General features: G+C 47.2%; 1 protein-coding gene across 4 annotated transcripts in view; it reads left to right on the top strand.

Moving 5' to 3' along the window:
• Positions 1–15,382, top strand: part of XPNPEP1 (X-prolyl aminopeptidase 1) — a 52,412-nt gene extending 37,030 nt beyond the window's left edge. For all 4 annotated transcript variants that reach the window (XM_045803067.2, XM_087862722.1, XM_045803068.2 and 1 more), the window contains 11 exons: positions 620–709; positions 1,298–1,348; positions 2,695–2,753; positions 2,891–2,968; positions 4,862–4,933; positions 6,473–6,533; positions 8,032–8,101; positions 8,999–9,172; positions 9,851–9,927; positions 11,351–11,449; positions 14,828–15,382. In XM_045803067.2, coding sequence (XP_045659023.1) covers positions 620–709; positions 1,298–1,348; positions 2,695–2,753; positions 2,891–2,968; positions 4,862–4,933; positions 6,473–6,533; positions 8,032–8,101; positions 8,999–9,172; positions 9,851–9,927; positions 11,351–11,449; positions 14,828–14,956 — 960 coding nt within the window. In that variant the 3' untranslated portion in view covers positions 14,957–15,382. The remainder of the gene's footprint in view (positions 1–619; positions 710–1,297; positions 1,349–2,694; positions 2,754–2,890; positions 2,969–4,861; positions 4,934–6,472; positions 6,534–8,031; positions 8,102–8,998; positions 9,173–9,850; positions 9,928–11,350; positions 11,450–14,827) is intronic.
• The last annotated feature ends 3,175 nt before the right edge of the window (positions 15,383–18,557 follow it).

Genomic DNA, 18,557 nt, shown 5'->3' on the forward strand with positions numbered 1-18,557 from the left:
GAGAGAACAAACATCTTTCAGCAGGCTCTGTGCAAGTACACGGTGGTCCTGAATCCCCCTCCCGTAACTCAGGGCTGGGTTCTAACTTGTTCTTAAATCAGAAAGGGTCTTCCCTAGCCCTTTATGATCAGACCATGAAGAGCAGGTGATGTGTGATTCCTGAGTAAGACAGAGGAAGGAGTGGGAGCCCTCTCTCATCAGTCATGTGTGTCCTCAGACAATGGGAAAGGCCTCCTTTGTGCAGCAAGAAAGGAGTTATTCGGTCAAGCTTTGATCATTAGGGAACTCTGACCATGACCATGGAGGCTTGAAAAGCAGTATCTTCCTGATGGCCAGCAGCCAGCAGTGTCAAAGAGCTGAGGATGCAGGGGATAGAAGACAAATACCCTGTTTGATGTACTTTATCGTTTTGGAAGAGCTCAAGCCCCTTTCGTCATGCTCAGAGTCATCAGCCACAAGGGGCAGGCCTTCGATCCCCAGGCACAGCTAGGTGGGTCCTGAGGGGGAGCTCTTCAGGTGATTTGTCTGAAGTGTGATGTGCCGGCTGAAGAGGTGATTACCTTGGTCTTGGGTGCGTGGAGCCAGGCTCGACTTCCCATACTGCTGCTTTTGCCCTTAGGATCATCGATGCTGTATGCCTTACACCCCCATCTGCATCGCCAAAGCTGTGAAGAATTCTGCTGAATCAGAAGGCATGAGGCGAGCTCACGTGAGTAAAGCAGCCTGTGCAGAGGAGGGGGTGTGTGGTGGTCTGAAGCTCCAGTCCCTCACCTGCTGGGTGGCATTGAGCCTGGCACAAGGTCAGAAATTCTTTGAGCTTCTGGCGTTAAGGAGAGAATGAAATAAAATACTCAGTGGGCTCGATCTTTACAAAGTATAGCGTATAGCACAAAAGGAAGTGATGATGATGATGGTGATGCTTCTTAAATGGCCCAGAGTATGTTCCAAGGGCAGCGGTGGGTCTAGAAAGATGCAAGGCCCACAGATGGCTTTTGCCAGTGGCTTGCCTTTCCTGCCTCTGGAGGGCGGGAGTGAACCTGGTGAGGGATTAGCCGCTGCTCTCCGGGGGCCCTTTCCCGGTTGTGCCAGAGCTGCGGAGCAGCTGAGGAGCCCTCTCCCTGCTGGTGGGAATTGCCACAGACGTGTTTACAGGGCGCGCCTGCGTGGAAAGCCCCGATTGCTGGTGGTTATGCCCTGTGGGTCCAGCCTTCTCAGTCCCGCGTTGGGGCTGGGCTCTGAATCCACCCAGCTGATTTTCAGTAATAACTTTTAAAAAATGTCTCTGTTGTTTGCACAGATTAAAGACGCTGTTGCCCTCTGTGAACTCTTTAACTGGCTGGAGAAAGAGGTTGGTTCTTAGTCTTTGTTTAACACGTGGATGTCGATTATTCAGAAACTCAACATGTGGTTCTAACTGTGGCCCCCTCCGTGCTCTGGTGACCATGAGGTCCAAGGTCTTGATCTAATTTTAGGACTCTCTCTTGGTAGTTCTTTCAGGAAATCTGGTGTGTATTTAAAATTTTTTGATTATAGAAAATAGTAACACAGATGAAGAATTTCCTTAAGTGAGAGGATCCTTTTTGGATCAAGGTCTTGTCTTGTAATTAAGTGGAATTTCATTATAAGGGAAAATGGCTCATAACAATAATTATCGGCAAACTGATTGTATTAAGAGAAAAAGATCTTTGTGTACATTTTGGACTTCAGTTTAAGATGTAACACTTTTGACAGTAAATTGACTCTGGCCATTAGTTTCTTGCCTTTTCATTCCTTAATGGTTGACAGCAGGGGATTTCTTTGTGCTGTTATTAAACAATCTCATGTTCCCTTAAATATTATATAAACAACTCTTTAAAAATAGCTTAAATTGGAAAAAGGATATCACCCTTACGCCCACCTATGTAACTAGTTTATTCCCTCTGGCTGTTGCTCTTCTGTGTAAATCATTTTTACATGTCTCTCAATGTATAGAAGTGATTTTGTATTTTATTTTATTCACTTAGTACCATAGTGTGAGCCTTCTCCACGTGCTTTGAGGCCTTTAAAAAAGGATCCAAATTGTAAAAGCGTTGCGTGGTGACAGATGGTAGCTACACTTGGGGTGAGCACAGCGTAACAGAGAGATGCTGACTCACTGTGTCGTATACCTGAAACTAACATAGCGTCGTGTGTCAGCTCTACTCGCATTAAAAAAACCCCAAAAACAGAAAAAATGGATCCAAGTAGAGAGGTTGCATTTAGTGGCTACACCGATTTTCCATTCCTCTTATTTTCAAGTGTTTAGATCATTTTTTAATTTTTTTTTTGCTATTATCAATCACCTTGTAATAATATCTTTGCATTTGTCTTTTTTATTTATTTAGGATGACTTTCTTAGGATGATATCCTAGCAGGCGATGCTTTTGAATTTTTAAACAGATGGATTAAGTTTGGGGGAGGTTTTAGGATATAACACTGAGAGAAATAGTTGAGTGAAAAATTGAAAGGATAGAAGTCCTTCTACCTTAGATAGCTTTGATGAGAGTCTTTGGATAGTCCCTCCGTGTTAAAGATGAGACATCAGCTGTGTCCTGTAGGTGGGACAGTTGGGACATGGGAAGTGAGGAAAAAATCAGCATTTAATGCATCCCCTTTAACTTGTATGAAGCCCAGGAATTTTTGACCCTAGATGATTTAGAAGCAACTCCTTTGCAGGTGCCCAAAGGTGGTGTGTCAGAGATCTCAGCTGCTGACAAAGCCGAGGAATTTCGCAGGTGAGGATCCATGTGTGGGGGGGGCCCTGAAGCTTGTGGTCGTTTCTTTGGCGAGTTAGATGAGGCTGAGAGGGCCCTGATTCTTGGCACAATCAAATCCTTTAAGCCGCCCTGCTTTCTGTGTCTTTCTGTTCTAGGCAACAGGCTGACTTTGTGGACCTGAGCTTCCCAACGATTTCCAGTACGGGACCCAATGGCGCCATCATTCACTACGCGTAAGGCATGCGGAGGAGCACGCTGCCTGGCTTTGCTGCTGCTTCTGCACAGGAGCCTGAGCAGGGGAGAGCCATTATTTTACCAGAGGCCCCAGTGCCCACCTCCATGTGTCTTTTGAGACTGTTCTTAGATGGGAAATGAGGACTTGTTTTCTCTCATTTCCTCTGCATCTCCAAGTCTCTGCCTTTTGGGAGCCTCCTCTTAGGCTCAGGTGTATGGCGTTGACCTTCTCTGTGAGGTAGTCAGATGGGTTGTCCCCCTCTTTCTTTTCTGAGGCAACAGAAGCTGTATTCATAGCTCTTGATCATGGTGGTCAGATTCCTTTAGTGTTTGTCTTTCCTGATAATGGCAGCCTTCTTGATGCATGAGTCCAAAACATCTTGTGAGCGCCATCGCCTCCATACTGAGAAGCTTAGCACTCGACGAGCATCCCGTTGTGGTGAGGGAGGTAATTAGCACCCTTTCTTCCCTCCTTGCGGGCTTGAAGCTGGGCGCCTAACCTGTGAGGAGTTTCAGCAGATGACCTCCAAGCACCTGCGGACTCACAGAGCGGAGTATTCCCTGTGCTGTGAGGTAGAAGGGGCACTGATAAGTTTAGGATTGATCTGCCTGTGGACTCGGTGGGAAACGGAACTTGACTTGGTCATTGGGCTCCAGCTTCAGATTTGCCCAGTCGAATGGTTTTGCCTTGTGTTGGGCATTTTGAGTTCTTTGCTCCGTGTCTATGATGTGCACAATTAGTGGAGGAATACTTGGTGTCTCTCACTGTGCTGTACCGAGGCAGATATCCTCCCTCCCCCCCAATTTTAATAATTGCTTTTAGAGCGTTTAGTCTTGGGGCACATTTTGAAGCCGTGTGTGGGAGACAGTCACAGATGTGATTGTGCAGTTCTCTCCTATTAATGCTTCTGTTCCAAAATTAAAATATAAAAAGGACTTCAGTTTTTGTCTTATGTTTAATTCAGGTGGTGACTTTTTTGGCTGGATACTATCCTAGAATTTTGCATGTAATTAATACATTAAAAAATTTCAGATCAAGGAGGGAGAAGTCTGCTTCTACTTTGGCATTTTTTTTGCTGTGGGCTGTTGGAAGCCTGTTGAGAAGAGGGCCTGGAGCTGGTTCCAGTCATTTGGCTGGAGTGACCACTGATGCCCTTAGTGCCAAAGAGAGGGGGTGGTGCCTGGAAATGAAGGAGTCCCTCTCTGAGCTGCAGGGTAGAGACTTGGAATGCCTTTACTCTTTCTAGCATTTCCTAGTGCATTTGTACTGTCTGGAAATGGCATGGGGAAATCAGATCACTTTTTAAAAATACTTCATGTTCATTTAAAAAAAGTGCTGTGGCATAAGAACATTGTGATTCACTCCTTTTCCTAATAAAAATCCCTTGAATTTTTCTCCCAAATTGAGACATTTACCTCCTGTCTGTCTGGTGGTCTGGGAAGCACATGGGGAGGCCCCTGACATGGTCGCTGAGGCCGGGTCCTGGGACCCCCACATCCAGAGACAAGTGACACCTGGCTGCTTGTATTCCCAGTTCTCAGGACTCTAGCTTTGTCCTCTTGCATCTAATGATTATTATTTTTGTAAATTTTACAACTCTTTCATGAACCTGTTTTGTTTCAGACACAGATGGGATATAGATATGAAGAAATATGTTATTCTTCCTTCTCTTGAGCCCTTTATCCAGTTGGAGAGATAGGTTGACTTGGGTCTTTGAGTAGTTCTAGAAGATTAATTATTTGGAATAATTAATTTAGTGGGTAACTTTTAAATTTGACATAATTTCAGACCTATATAAGTTGCAAGAATAGTATGAAGAACTCTTAGATGTCTCCTCGCAGATTCGGCAAGTACATTTGTGGAATAATTAATTTTTCATTAACTTTCTTAGGCCGGTCCCTGAGACGAATAGGACGTTGTCGCTAGATGAGGTGTACCTGATTGACTCGGGAGCCCAGTACAAGTAAGTGAACTAGGGCCGCCGTAGAACTGGATGGTGTTGGGTCAAAAAAGTTGAATAGGGGGCAAGCCAGGCTCCAGCTGAATCTCACTCTGGGAATTTCACTCTGCGCCAGTCCCTAATGGAATCGTTCTCATGTCTTGTCCTTTTTTTCACCCCTGCTTGAAGTTGTCCGCTGGTGACTCTTCCCACAAAAGACTGTTTGATAGAAATGTTTAGTTCTTGGCCGGAAGTTGTTAAATACTAAATAAATAACTGAAAGCAAGCTTTCAAAACCACTGGAAAGACTTCTGCCCTAGCTCATAAACTGCCTGCTAGCTCTCTGGGCCTGCAGCGGCCTCATGGCTTTGGGAAGTGGGGGAGTAATTTTAAATGAGTAAACGAGAAACTAGGGTTGCCCTTGAATTTCTGAATTTCCATCTTCATGTCTCGCTGCTTTCATATTCATCCTCTAGAAAGTTTCTCAGAGGAGAACCCAAGATTTGGCTGGGTCTCGATGTGGAACCCATGAGAAGGAGCTGGAAGAGGTGTGGTCTGCATTAAGAGCACGAGCAGTTTTAATGTTCCATTCCCACTACAGTTAGGACTGTGGCTGATGGAGAGACTGCTTATTTTTTTTATTATTTAAAGACTTTATTTTATTTTAGGGAGAGATAGAGAGCAGGGGGAAGGACAGAGGGAGAGGGAGGGGGAAAGAATCTCAAGCAGACTCCACGCTTGAGAGCCTGACGCAGGGCTCTACCCGATGACCCTGAGATCATGACCTGAGCCAAAGCTAAGAGTTGGATGCCTCACTGACTGAGCCACCCAGGCGCCCGTGGAGAGCCTGGTTATTAAGTGGGTTCCGCCACATAGGTGGAAACCACAGCCTAGCCTTGGGACATGTGGGTTGGTGTTCATAATAACAGCTTAGAGTTCAGGGTGTTGAGTTGGGTATTGGTGCCAGTTTTGTTTCACGTCTAAATTTTAGCAGGATTCCAGAAGCTGCCCTTTTTATGTCAGGGGTATGGATTAGTGCATTCTAAGAGATGTCTTTGGGTAATTGTAGGGTCCAGTCCTTTGCTGTTCTGATGGGAGGAATTGGAGGTTGGTCCTCTTTTGATAGAAGCAGGCTCCTACTTGCTCCTATTTCCTTTGTCCTCCCCTCTCTCATTTATAACCCTATGATAGTGTTGCCCATGAAACAGTCCTCACATTGTAGACCAAGAGAGTGTATGTCAGGGCCTGTCCACTCTTAACTACCTCAGGCCATTGTTCTTTCATACTTTGTCTCATGTATGTATGTATTTATTTATTTATTTAGAAAAAGATTTATTTATTTATTTTCGAGCACGAGCAGGAGGGCCAGAGGGAGAGGGAGAGAGAATCTCAAGCAGATTCCGTGCTGAGCACTGAGCCCGACATGGGGCTTGTTCTCACGACCCTGAGATCATGACCTAATTCAAAACCAAGAGTCAGATGCCTAACTGACTGTGCCACCTAGGTGCCCCTGAGCCAAAGCTTATTTTGAGTGAAAACTAATTAGTCCTTTCTTTTGGAAAGGGATGGGACGACAGATGTGACACGGACCATGCATTTTGGGACCCCTACGGCCTATGAGAAGGTAAGGTGGGGCAGAAAACTGGAAAGCCCTCTCTGCTTTCTTAAGAACAGCATTGCTCTTATGAAAGGAATTGTATAATGAAGGAAAATTTATATGTGGGATAGTACAACAGCTCATTACTGTGGAGTCAGGCTTATCTGCTTTATGATGTCCATTTAATTAATAACTGGAGGAATTTTAAAAGCATTCTGTCTGCTAAGGTCACAGCAACTCAGATTCAAGTTTAAACAGTGTCAGTATTCTCTTGAATCAGGAAATCTCTTTGGGGATGGGAGTGGGGTAGTGAAATATATACCTTTTACAAACAGTGTCTAGATTTGATTCTGAAAGCCATCCCCCCTTCTTTTTTCAAGTTCAGCATTTCCATTTATAGGCTTAGCTCAGGAAGCCTCTAAAATGGTATACACTGCTCAGTTTCTGGTCTGTCTGGCACGGAGAGGAGGAGATGGTGAGGTGGGAGCCTAGAGGCTGGACTTCAGGTCTTCTCTGCTGTTTGCTGGCTCTGTGACCTGGAGTAAAGCACTTAGACACAACCATAAAAATGGGGATAAGAGTACCTGCCTCCAAGGCTGGTTCTAAAGGTTCCACAACCCTTGCAAGTTCCTGGATCAGTCATTACCCAGCATAGTGACTGTGTAGTGACTCAACTATTGGTTGAGTCTCTGAGTGAATCTTTTTTTGCGAGCTCCTGCAGGAAGTTTGTCCAAGGAAGAGAGTTTTACACAGTGCAGCAGAGCAGATTTCGTAGTTTTAGGCCTGTGCCTCATCTGTTTGAAGGCACGAGCACCTTAGAAGAATCTGACCTCGGCTCCATATACCTTTGGCGTGTCTCTTCTTGTGCTGGATAGAGAGCTCCAGACCAGATCGAAGAGCGTGGGTTTAGTCTTGGCTCTGCACCGCATCGGCAAGCCACTAACCTTCCAAGCAACACTTTTCTTATCACGGCAGTAGGGGTCGCCCCCGAGTTAACATTGGAAAGGGGCGCAGATGTTGACGCATGACTGCCTGACTTCAAGGCCAGATGCTGCCACTTATGAACGACACCACCGAGCAGGCTAGTTCATCTCTCTGTCAAGTGAGGACGACAGCAGCATCTCCAGCATCAAGTGTGGGATTAAGTGTTCAGTGCTTAGTTCCATGCCCGGCACAGAGGAGTAGCTCGGTAGATGTTAGCTAGCGTCATCAGTAGTTTTATGACGTTTGCTCGCCTTTCTCAGGTTCAGATAAGAGTGTGTCAGAATGTTCATTACAAGGGAAGGAATGGTGGGGTCATCTCTCTGACAGTTCTCTTTTAACTAAATTTAATTTTAAGATTTTCTAGAAAATTGGTCCTGTGGCCAACCTTTTTTTTTCCACCAGAGTTTTTTCTTTTTATTCTGATTTTCTCTGTGGTATTGCTAAAAACCTTCAGAAGCGAGGTTTTCTGAGCTGCCGTAAAACTCCGGGACTGAAGCATCTGTCCTCATTCTGCAATGTGCCCCTGGGTTTTCTTTGGCAGGAATGCTTCACATATGTCCTCAAGGGCCACATAGCTGTGAGTGCAGCCGTTTTCCCGACTGGAACCAAAGGTAGGTGGTTCCTTCTGTCATATGGCAGGCTTCTTGTTCAGGCGCCAAATGTGTCTCAATTTGAGTGGAAGAACATGTCTTTTGTTTCATGTCCGCCCTGGCCCCTTCAGGCCCAGCCAGGGCAAGTGCTGCATGGAGTGAATCTCTTAGACCCACTCACTGAGCTCAGCGGGCCTCCCAGGGAGCCAAGCTTTGGTTTGGGCTTGACGTCAGCCGTGTACCTCTCTGCTGACCACCGAAGGTGTCAGATGATGCAGGCAGGTGGCTTCCAGGAGAGGGCGGCCAGGACACGAAGGCCTCCGGGCCCAAGTGGAAGTTGGTTGATGCAGCCTCCTGTCTGTCCTGCCGTGTTGGGCCAGTGCCTCCTTTTGGGATCCGTGTCGGGATTTTTTTTACTGGGAACCTGACTTCGGATATATACCAGTCTGCTTGAGAACTGATGGATGGGGCATTGGACGAGGCGTTGACAAGACCTGGGCCTTGAATCTGCTTAGATGGGGTCTGAGATCATCTCCCTGGGCATCTGTTTCCTCGCAGTCTGGTTAGAGTCTCATCTTTGAAATTCTGAAACCGCAGGGTCCCAGAGCTGGGAAGGCAACATCCGCATCGTGCACACCCTTCGCTGCTGCAGGCGTCCGGCCCCTTTACTGGCCTCCAGGACAGACAATCCTCCAGCTTCAGACTGAGCTCTGGCCGGCTGGGGACTGGCTGTCTTGGGAGCTCTGATTGTTCGTTCTTTCTTGTGCTGCGTTGAAATCAGAACCCTCCAGTAACTTTTACATGCTGGTTGCTGTTTCACTTTCTGGAGCGAAACATAATAAATCTAATCTCTAAAGTGCTTGCAAATTGAAAAGCACTGGACAAATATCATCAAGTGGTTCTTTATGTGTCTTTCAGGACACCTTCTTGACTCGTTCGCCCGCTCAGCTTTATGGGATTCTGGCCTGGATTACCTGCACGGAACAGGACACGGTGTTGGGTCTTTCCTGAATGTTCACGAGGGTCCTTGTGGCATCAGTTATAAAACCTTCTCTGATGAGCCCTTGGAGGCAGGCATGATTGTCACTGATGGTGAGTGTCCCTCACATTCGGGGTGCGTGGGTCTTCGGGCCTGTTGGGGGGCTCTCTGTTGTTTCTTATCTTCTGATTATCTTAAAGTAAATTGGATATAATTCCCCCCTCTTGTCACCTTGAATTAAATAAGAACAACAACTTTTTATGATTATAAAAGTGATACGTGTTCAATTTAGAAAAGGTGAGGCTGTGGGACAGCGTCCAACCACCCAGGGGAAACATTGCTTCATATTTTGATGTATTAGCTTTTGGTCTTTTATCTACGTTTATATCTTTTTTCCTAATCATTCAGATTATACTGGATGTATTGTTTGTATTCAGCTTTCTTACTTAATGTACTTCCTTTTCCCATGTTGTTACCAGATCTGTGTGCATATATTTTAATGCCTGCATCGTTATGTCTTAGGAATATGCCCTGTGACTGACTTGGTGGACCCTCTGTTATTGTACCCCTGACCCTGGCGCAATTTTCAGGGACTTTAGAACCTTTTGTCTGTTCCTTGAGTACCTGTTGGAAGTGGTGGTGTGGGAGGAGGGGGCATCTCTGGGCTCTTTCCCCTTGGACTGAGTGGGCTGTTGACCTGCTTCTCGTCTGTCATCCCATGAGGGAGCACTTCCCTGTGTGTCCGTGTTCATCACAGGCTGCTTCTTATTTCTGGGTTTGATTTCTTTCAGAGCCAGGGTATTATGAAGATGGGGCTTTTGGAATTCGCATTGAAAATGTTGTCCTGGTGGTTCCTGTGAAGACCAAGGTAAGTAATTGTGTATTTATTTATTTTTAAATTTTCCTTATTTCTTAATGAAGGAAGATGAAGATGTTTGTCTTTGGAGCCAAGAGTGTGCCGTTCTGGAGCCAAAATGGAGCTTCCTTCCCCTGATATCAGGGAGTCTCCTAGAAATCACTCTTCTCTGCAGAAGCCAGAAAGAAAATCCTTTTTTTTGTTAAAGATTTTATTTATTTATTTAACAGAGAGAGAGACAGCCAGCGAGAGAGGGAACACAGGCGGGGGAAGTGGGAGAGGAAGAAGCAGGCTCATAGTGGAGGAGCCTGATGTGGGGCTCGATCCCAGGACTCTGGGATCACGCCCTGAGCTGGAGGCAGACGCTTAACGACTGAACCACCCAGACGCCCCAGAAAGAAAATCCTTAATGAACTGGGACCCGGAACTGGAATTCCTGGGCCCCAGGCAGGCCCCTGCCTGATGGGATTTGGAGCTCTGAGTTTACTAGAGGCAGCTCCTTGTCTTGATGCTTCCTCTACTGGGGGCAGGTGCTGGGGTGGGGGAGGTGCTTGTTTAAAGGCCCCTCCCAGACCCGGGGCAGGGTCTGAAAACTGTATTTTCAACAAATACGTCAGATGATTTTTATCGGGTAAAGCTGAGGAGCCCTCAGTTACACCCTGGGTCAGGCCCCACAGGCTGGCGGTTAGAGAGGTCTGTTGCCATCCAGAAGACAGGCGCTTCACCTTCTCCCCATCGCTGTTATCAAGAGGTAGCAGGGCTGTAGGTGCTCGGCTTTTCAAGACCCGTTTGCTCCTCTTCTGTGGGTGATGGTGGAAATCGAACATTTGGAGGGAAGTGGCTTCCTAAGGCTGCAGGGATCTGCTGTCTGCTTCCACATCGAAGTCACCATCCTTGAGAGTGGCCTCTCACCTCGTCTCCAGAGGCCTTGCCAGGAACAGAGACCCAGCATGCCCTCAGGTGCCTGGCCATTCCGTACTATGTGGAATGGACAGACCTAATGTCTGTCACCGGATGGGACTGGCTGGTCGAGGCAGGACACATGGTTAACTGTTAAATAAAAGTGATGTTGGGAACTTCCACTCCGGTAGAGTCTTGAGAACCAAAACGCGTGATGCCCCTCATCCACACCCTGTCATGCTATGTCCCTCCTCCTTCTCCATCACGGGGGACGTTAGCCTGGGGATCTGCTGCCGAGAGCCCCTTGGCTTTTCCCAATGGCGACTGTTGGCACAGCGGAGCAGCTCTAGGACGATGGCATCAACTGGGTTCATCGTGCCTCCTGGGCCTCCTGAAGATGCCGACCAGCAAACCCCTTCTCGGTTCCCAGTCACACCTGGCCCTGGGGGGTGGTCATGTCTGGTGGGAATGATCTCATGGTGGTTCACTCTGGTAGAGAGGAGTAAAAGCTTCTGTTTTCTTCCTTTTCCAACAGTATAACTTCAATAACCGGGGAAGCCTGACCTTTGAACCTTTAACTTTGGTTCCGATACAGACCAAAATGATAGATGTGGACTCTCTAACAGACAAAGAGGTAATGAGGGTGGCTTGGAGGAGACAGAGTGGGAATGGGGGTGGAGGGCGACCTTACGTTCTCTCATCTGTTCTCACTTTCTAATTTAGAGATCTGTGCCACCTGAGTCTGAAAATCCTAGGTCTCCTTAGGACTCTAGTTGCTTTTCCTGTATTTCTTGGCTCTCCACATAGAGATAGTCGTCCCTGCACCATTGTGGGGCTGTAAGGTTTCATGAGTGGGACTAGTTCGCTGTTGCTTTCCTTGAGGGCGCGAGCCATAGCTGCGCTGGGGAATGTTTCGCAAACCATGGGCCATGTGTCTTCCCTTTGAAAAGCCAGATGGGTGGTAGGGCCTGTTGGCCATTGCATGTACCAGATTGTTTTCTCATGTTGAATGAAACATTAAGGGAATGAAAAGCAAACTGTATTATCATAAGCCCAGTTTTCAGACAGACAAGGAGAGAGGTGGTGCCTACACTTCTGGTCACTCCGGGCTGTGAAGCTCTTCACAAAGCTAGGAGCACAAGGTGCTCATGCTGCAGCTCAGAGGGATACAGGTCTTGCAACCCCTTCAAGTCCTGTGGTCCCCAGGCCCACAAGGCTAGGTGAGGTGGCAGGCCCTGGGACCTGGAGTAAGGCTTGAGGTATCAGGCAGTGATCAAAATCAGAGCAGAGACAGGGTCAGAAACAGGGCGGGAACAGCCAGCCCTGGACAGGCCAAACATTTCCCCAGCCACGAAGACACAGCCAGAAGGACACAAGTTTCAGAGCAAGGCAGGTGGTCAGAAGTCCCTGCAAACAGCAAATGATTGATGGGAGCCAAAGGCAGGACAAGCATGGCAGGTTACTGTAGGAGTAAGTTTTTGTTACCCAAAGCAGCCACTGGCCTCACCCCGGGGACGGTGAAGTGCCTCGTTAGGCATCCTCCGTGGTGTGCACCTGGGCCTCATGCTTGGCACTAGAGAAAAGTGCCCTGAGGCTCGAGGAGGCTCCTTCTGTGGGGCTGTGGAATGGGATTCTCCCAGCCAGAATCCTCTTCTGCCTGACGCCGCTCACAGAGGGGTGACAGAACACGCTCATCTGCTTCCTGCTGAGTGTGGGCACCTCTGCTTAACCATTGGTGTCCTTGACCAGCCAGATATCCCCACTCACAGCACCCGAATGAGGTCAGCTGATGCGGGTTTATTCAGCTTGTCGATGGTGCAGGACAGGAAACAACCTGTTAGCACAGTGTCAGGTGTGTGTCTGGCAGGAAGAGTCCCTCCAGTGGTCCATGGCTTAGGAAAGGGGGACAAGAACACATGAGTGGGCATGGAAGCCACCTGCTTGAATCCTTCGTGCACCGTAGGAGCCAGTGTCTCTTATGGCCTTGGGTACAGCTTCCAGGGTCTTAGCAAGGGACTCTCCAGTATGAAGTCACTTTGGTCTCGGAAGCCCAAGGCTGTGGCTTGCTACCATGTAACTCTAGGTCACGCAGTCCTTGCTGTCCACATAAAGTGTACTCATCAGGAAGCATTCCTCCCAGTGACATTCTACTTTATCCACAGAAGTCGCGCGTGAGGAAGGTTGAGTGAGGCCATTCTTCTTTGAGGGAGAAATTTTGTTAACTTGACTTAGGTTAACATTGAACATAGACCAGTGGGCTCTGTTGTACTCAGTGATTCATTACTATACCTTGCATAGCCAAATCACTGAACTGTTCTTTCTGCCAATTAGTTTTTATAGGGCACGTAATATCTTCTTACCCTTAGGTCATAAACAAGTTCCTACAAATAACAGTGGATGTATTTAACATACCAAGCAGAGTACATTTGTTGTCTCTTTTAGCAAAAAAAAAAATCTCTCTCCATATACCACTTAATCAGTCTGGGGCTTCATTCTGTCTGAAGGCACAGTAATACCCCACAACCAGATTCTGTCCACTTGGCTTTTAAAATCCTTGGTCATGCCCTTTACCGTCTCCTGAAGAGAGTGTTTTCCGTTACTTTAGGGACTTTTTGGGTTGGGTTTGCATTCCCATCATTTATCACCAGATGGCAGCTGAGGACTTTGGTCACGAACATGGGCAGCTGCAGACTTTCAGGACCTTAAGGATGTTGGTCAGGCCCCACTGAGGCCGTGTGTACAACTGAAAGGGTCTTGGGAGTTTCACTTTGGCTCCAGGCTTGACTGCTTTGGACTGCAGGCTGTCTCATAGCCCTGCCTGAACCACAGCAGTTTGCTTGCTTTTGATTCCCCATCCCGTTCCCCAGCTGCCAGCAGGGGCTAGTAGTCTCTTACCGGTGGGGAGTGGAGCCCTGCTGGGTCAAAGCCCGTTGGCAACACCACTGCATCTGTCTGCCCATCTCAACCCCTGAGCTCGTCCTTGGTACTTGATCCAGACTGTAGTCCCCGATGCCCATGCTTTTGTAACACCACTGCCTTCCCAGATGGCGTGTGGCTCATTGCAACAGCAGCCCAAATGGCGGTGTTCATCTTGCCAGCTTTGCTGCATCTGAGAGTTGGGTTGGGCCCACTTCATGGCCAGTGAAGAGAATGGGTGGTCGTCCTCTGGGTAGAACTTCACTCTGGCCTTCACACCCACCCCGCCCCAAGGGGAAGAGTTCCCCTTTAATGGCTGCAGAACTTTCACCGTCAGGCCCTGTGGATCTGCCCCGACCCAGGCAGAAGTCCTGTCAGATCTCCTTCCTTCTTACCTTTTTTAAGAAATCTCTTGGGGCGGTGGGCACATCCCATTGAGTGTCTGAAAGTTAAGCTCCCGCCTCACTCTGCAGCACCCACAGTCCTTGGTCACCAGAAGTCTAGACAGCCACACTCACAAGACCCGCGGGGGCTCGGCTGATCTAGTTTATTCAGCGTTGTCAGTGGATATGGGTAGGAAACTCGGTGTATTGGTGGGACACCTTCAGGTGTGTCTCTTAGCAGGAGTCTTACCAGCCATCTAGTTTTCAGCCCCCCTCTCCTCCACTGCAGCCCCAAGATGGTTGAGGTGCAAGGGAAGGAGGCCACATAGGTGGGTGTAGGACCTGCCAGACCCCCTGCCCCATCCCTCTCACAGTGTCGTGTGGGTATGGCTTTGGGGTCCTGTTGGGAAGAATACGTGGTTACAGTTTACTCTGCCCTCAGGGAAGCCCGAAGCCATGACTTGTTGTTCAGGTATTTACAGCTCCTTCATAGTCATTGCCAGTCCACATGCAGTAGACTGTTCTGGAAGCATTTTACCCTAAGCAGTATGGCCTTGTCCCATCAATTTCTAGGGAAATAAAGCATAAGGAAGTCACTCGTCCCTGAGCAGGGGAAAAGGTTTTGTGTATGTCTGCCCTCAACTTGTGATCTCCACACACAGGGGCCTTTGGGAGAGGTGTGAATACTGCCTTTGTCTTTCTCCGTCTTCTAGTGTGACTGGCTCAACAATTACCACCTGACCTGCAGGGAAGTGATCGGGAAGGAATTGCAGAAGCAGGGCCGCCAGGAAGCTCTCGAGTGGCTCATCAGGGAGACGCAACCCATCTCCAAGCAGCATTAATGCCTCCCTGGTTTTTGTTTTTGTAAAATGCTCTGGGGAAGGGAAGAAACCTGGCAGATCCCTGACATCTGTCTCCTTTCCTCTCCTTCCTTACTTTCCCTTTTTACTTTGAGATTCTAAGAAGAGCTGAAAATCTTCTTATCCTCTTTGATATTTTCTTGCAAACACTCAATCTTTTATGATTTTTTTAATTGTTGAGAACGAGCCAAGAATAAAATCGCTGCACCAGAAGGAGGGTCCCTGCAAAGCTGAACACTCGATCAGGGGAGACGCCCTGAGCAGCCGCAGTGAGCTCTCTGGCCAGTAATGGTGGAACACTGAGTGCTTGCTCTCTGATGGTCAAGTTCCAGGTGCTAGTACATTATTTTGATCACCTTGATTCATGAGACTGTATTTATGATCAGTGAATAAAATGTCAGAATGTGATTTGTCTCAGCTGTGTCTTTCCTTTCAGCACTGTCCACCCTGCGTGTTAGGCGAGTTCATCTCCTGGGCTGGTGGCCTTTGGGGGAGACATTTTCTAGATAGAAGTTCCCCTTTGAGGGGAGATCCCTGGCTTCCCCATGTATTGTCTGGCTTAACTGAAAAGCTTTTTTCTTTTCTCTGGAAAACCTAATATTTGGTGAGTATAATGTTGAAAGTGAGTCTTCCATGGTCCACCCTGTGTTACACGTTGTGGGGTCTCCCCCCCCCCTTCCCAACAGCATCACAGCCCTTATGTCTCCTCACTCGTACACAGCGTTCTGTGGCAAGTACCTGCGACTTGTACACGTGGGGCGAGCCCAAAGGGCTGCAGAGCTGATGTCCCTGTGACCTCAGACCATTGTGGTTGGGCATGGGTGAACAGACTTCTTCAACCCTTGGCTGGGATGTCTGAGGTGTGGTCTATGCTGTCTCATGCGGTTGCCTAGAGGGATGGAGCCCTTCTGCCTACCATGGTCACTTGTTCAAGAACACACCCTTTACTTTCTTCCTTTCCTTCTGTGTTTCACTTTAAGCTTTTTCCCACTGGTATTTCCTGGGGCCATCCCCCCAACAACCAATTACATATAAATCCTTGTCTTAGGGCCTGCTTTTTAAGGAACCCACCCTAAGACATAACCTGGAGATACGGCCACTAATCTGCTATGTATTTTCTCCAATTTCTTTCTTTGTGTTAAGTGTTCAGTAACACGTAGAATGAGTATATGTGTATAAGTGAACATGTATGCGGAAACCAATATAACATTGTATGTCAATTACATTTCAATTAAAAAAGGTGAAAAAAAATTAGAGCTGTTTCCGGTCTGAATTTAACACTGAACATTAGACATGGAAACCTATTTGACTGAATTGATAGTGTTGTGTACATACAGCCTAAATCTAGTTTTAATCTGTTAGAAAATTCACGTTGTGTTTGGTTTGATGGATTAACCAGTAACTTCCATAAGTATGTCTTCCTCTTCTCTACTGCCAAGATGAGCTTATCAATTCAAAACTCAGAAAATCTAAGTTCTCTGAAACTGAGGGAAATTTTTTAAATATGTGAGTATTTTCCATTTTTGGATTTATGGTTTTAATATCTGAAAAATGTTGTAATTAAGCAACCTCCTTAATCATAAAAGAGAAGGAGTATGTGTGCACACACACGCGTATGTCATATGCATACACATTGGGTCATGCTATACATATTACCCAGTATGCTTTCTAACTTGGCAGTATGTCCAAATTATTTTTCTATATTGGTGCACATAGATTTGACTATTTTTGATATTTCATTGTATGGCTAGTTCTTTTTTAAACTAGTCTCATTAAATCTTAAACCATATCTTGGATTTGGATGGCTTTGAAAGATGAATAAATATAAGCATACTTCGGCCGTCCACCAAAGCATGGCTGGCTATGCCCGTTACTGTGCGGCTGGGGAAGCAGAAAATGAAGTGAGCGAATCTATTTTTACCATTCAGAACCAGGGTGTCAGCAGGGAAAGTTTCACTGACAGGATGAGCTTAAATTGACAGAGTGCCTTCAAACACTTGCCAACATTTCCGTTGTCCCTTCTCTCTTCTTTTCTCTCAAGGATCGTTGGTTCCAACTTGCTGCGTGGGAGGAAGCAAGATGCACGGCTAGTTCTCAGGTTGTATTTGTGATGTGGACTGAATAACAGGATGTATTTTGATCCACCAAAGATCGGTTTTTTAATGTGTTTGTTTCACACTTGCTCCTATTCTATGTCCCATAGGATTGTTCTTAAAAAGAAGTTTCTCCTTAAATGATAGGATGTATTAATCGTGTTTCTCCTCCATCATCCCTCTAAATGTCAGAAGACCTCCCCTTTAGGACTCAGACCATCATCTCTGCACCCCAGAAGGTTTTCCTCTCTCAGGAAACGGGAGCTGTGGATTACAGTTGATTTGGAGTGCAAGCAGACCGTAAGTCAAGTGTGACAGCAACCCCACTGTTTGTTCATCAGGCTGTTAAGCCTGTCACTTCCCAAGGCAGCCTTAGAGCAAAGTCTGATTTAATGGGCTCAAGGCCAAGAAGCAAAGGTTCCCGGTGCCGGGGGCCTGCAGCTTCCTGCCTGGGTCTGCATGTCTTGGCATGAAGTCCAAGAATCAAAACTAGGCAAGCTGATCCCAGAAAGATGGAGAACCGGAATAAAACTGCAGTGTACAAGTGCTCGGAGGGAGGGAATGACATACACGAGAATCAAAAGACTCTACTTTTAAATAAATGATTAAAAAAAAAAGGTTGGATATAAAAACAGGCAGTATGCTAGATTTATGGAATAACTCCAGGGAAGCTGATTTTCTTTTTCTTGCTCAGTTTATCCCCTGGTGAAGTTTAATGTACAAGAGGGTACAGATGTGGGGCCTAGGCTGTGGACACCCCATCGGGGGCTGACTTCCCTCTGGTAAAATAAATCATCTGTGTCCTGTACAGTGCGAGGGGCCTGCCCGCCACCCAGCCCTCACTGCTGGTCCCGCCTGAGGGCCCGTCCTGACATCGGCTGCCAGCACTGAGATAGGAGTGGGCAATTGTGTAAGGAGGCGAGGTTGTACCTGGGAGCCGTGGCGGAGGTTTTGCCCTCTTGTTTCCCTACAGCTGGGGGATTTGTGCCCGCAAGGACGTGAAGACTCAACAAGCACTTTGTGACATGTTTCATGCAATAGCTTGAGTGCTTTTGGCTCCGAGGGGAGATGCAGGGGGGCAGGGGGAAGGCTGGGAGAGGGGAGGTGGGGGCTTGGCAGTTGGAGCCCATACTGTGGTTGCTAGGTGTGAAAGTGTTTGGAGTACGGAGTCAGGATTAAATACACAGCGTCCATGTTTAGAAACAAAAATGCAGATTTTGGCAAGGTGATGGCAGTTGTGTTATCGTTTTTGGATCTCCCCAAATCACGCCATAAAAATGGAGTTTTGCTGGGATAGCCAAACCAAAGCTCATGGAGGAGATCTACACCGGCTATAGGTGACAAGTATCCCCACAAACCCTTAATACGGGCATGTCGTCAGCGTCTGTGCAGGAGGAAGCCGAAGAAGGTCTGGTGGACCCAAGAACCCCCAAATAACCATCAGGAAGTTGAAATCTCAATGAGCCAATTTGAGAGCAGCCACTGGAACT

This window comes from Ursus americanus, chromosome 6 (assembly GCF_024610735.1).
Source record: "Ursus americanus isolate L20-20 chromosome 6, mUrsAme1.1.p, whole genome shotgun sequence".
Classification (NCBI taxonomy): domain Eukaryota; kingdom Metazoa; phylum Chordata; class Mammalia; order Carnivora; family Ursidae; genus Ursus; species Ursus americanus.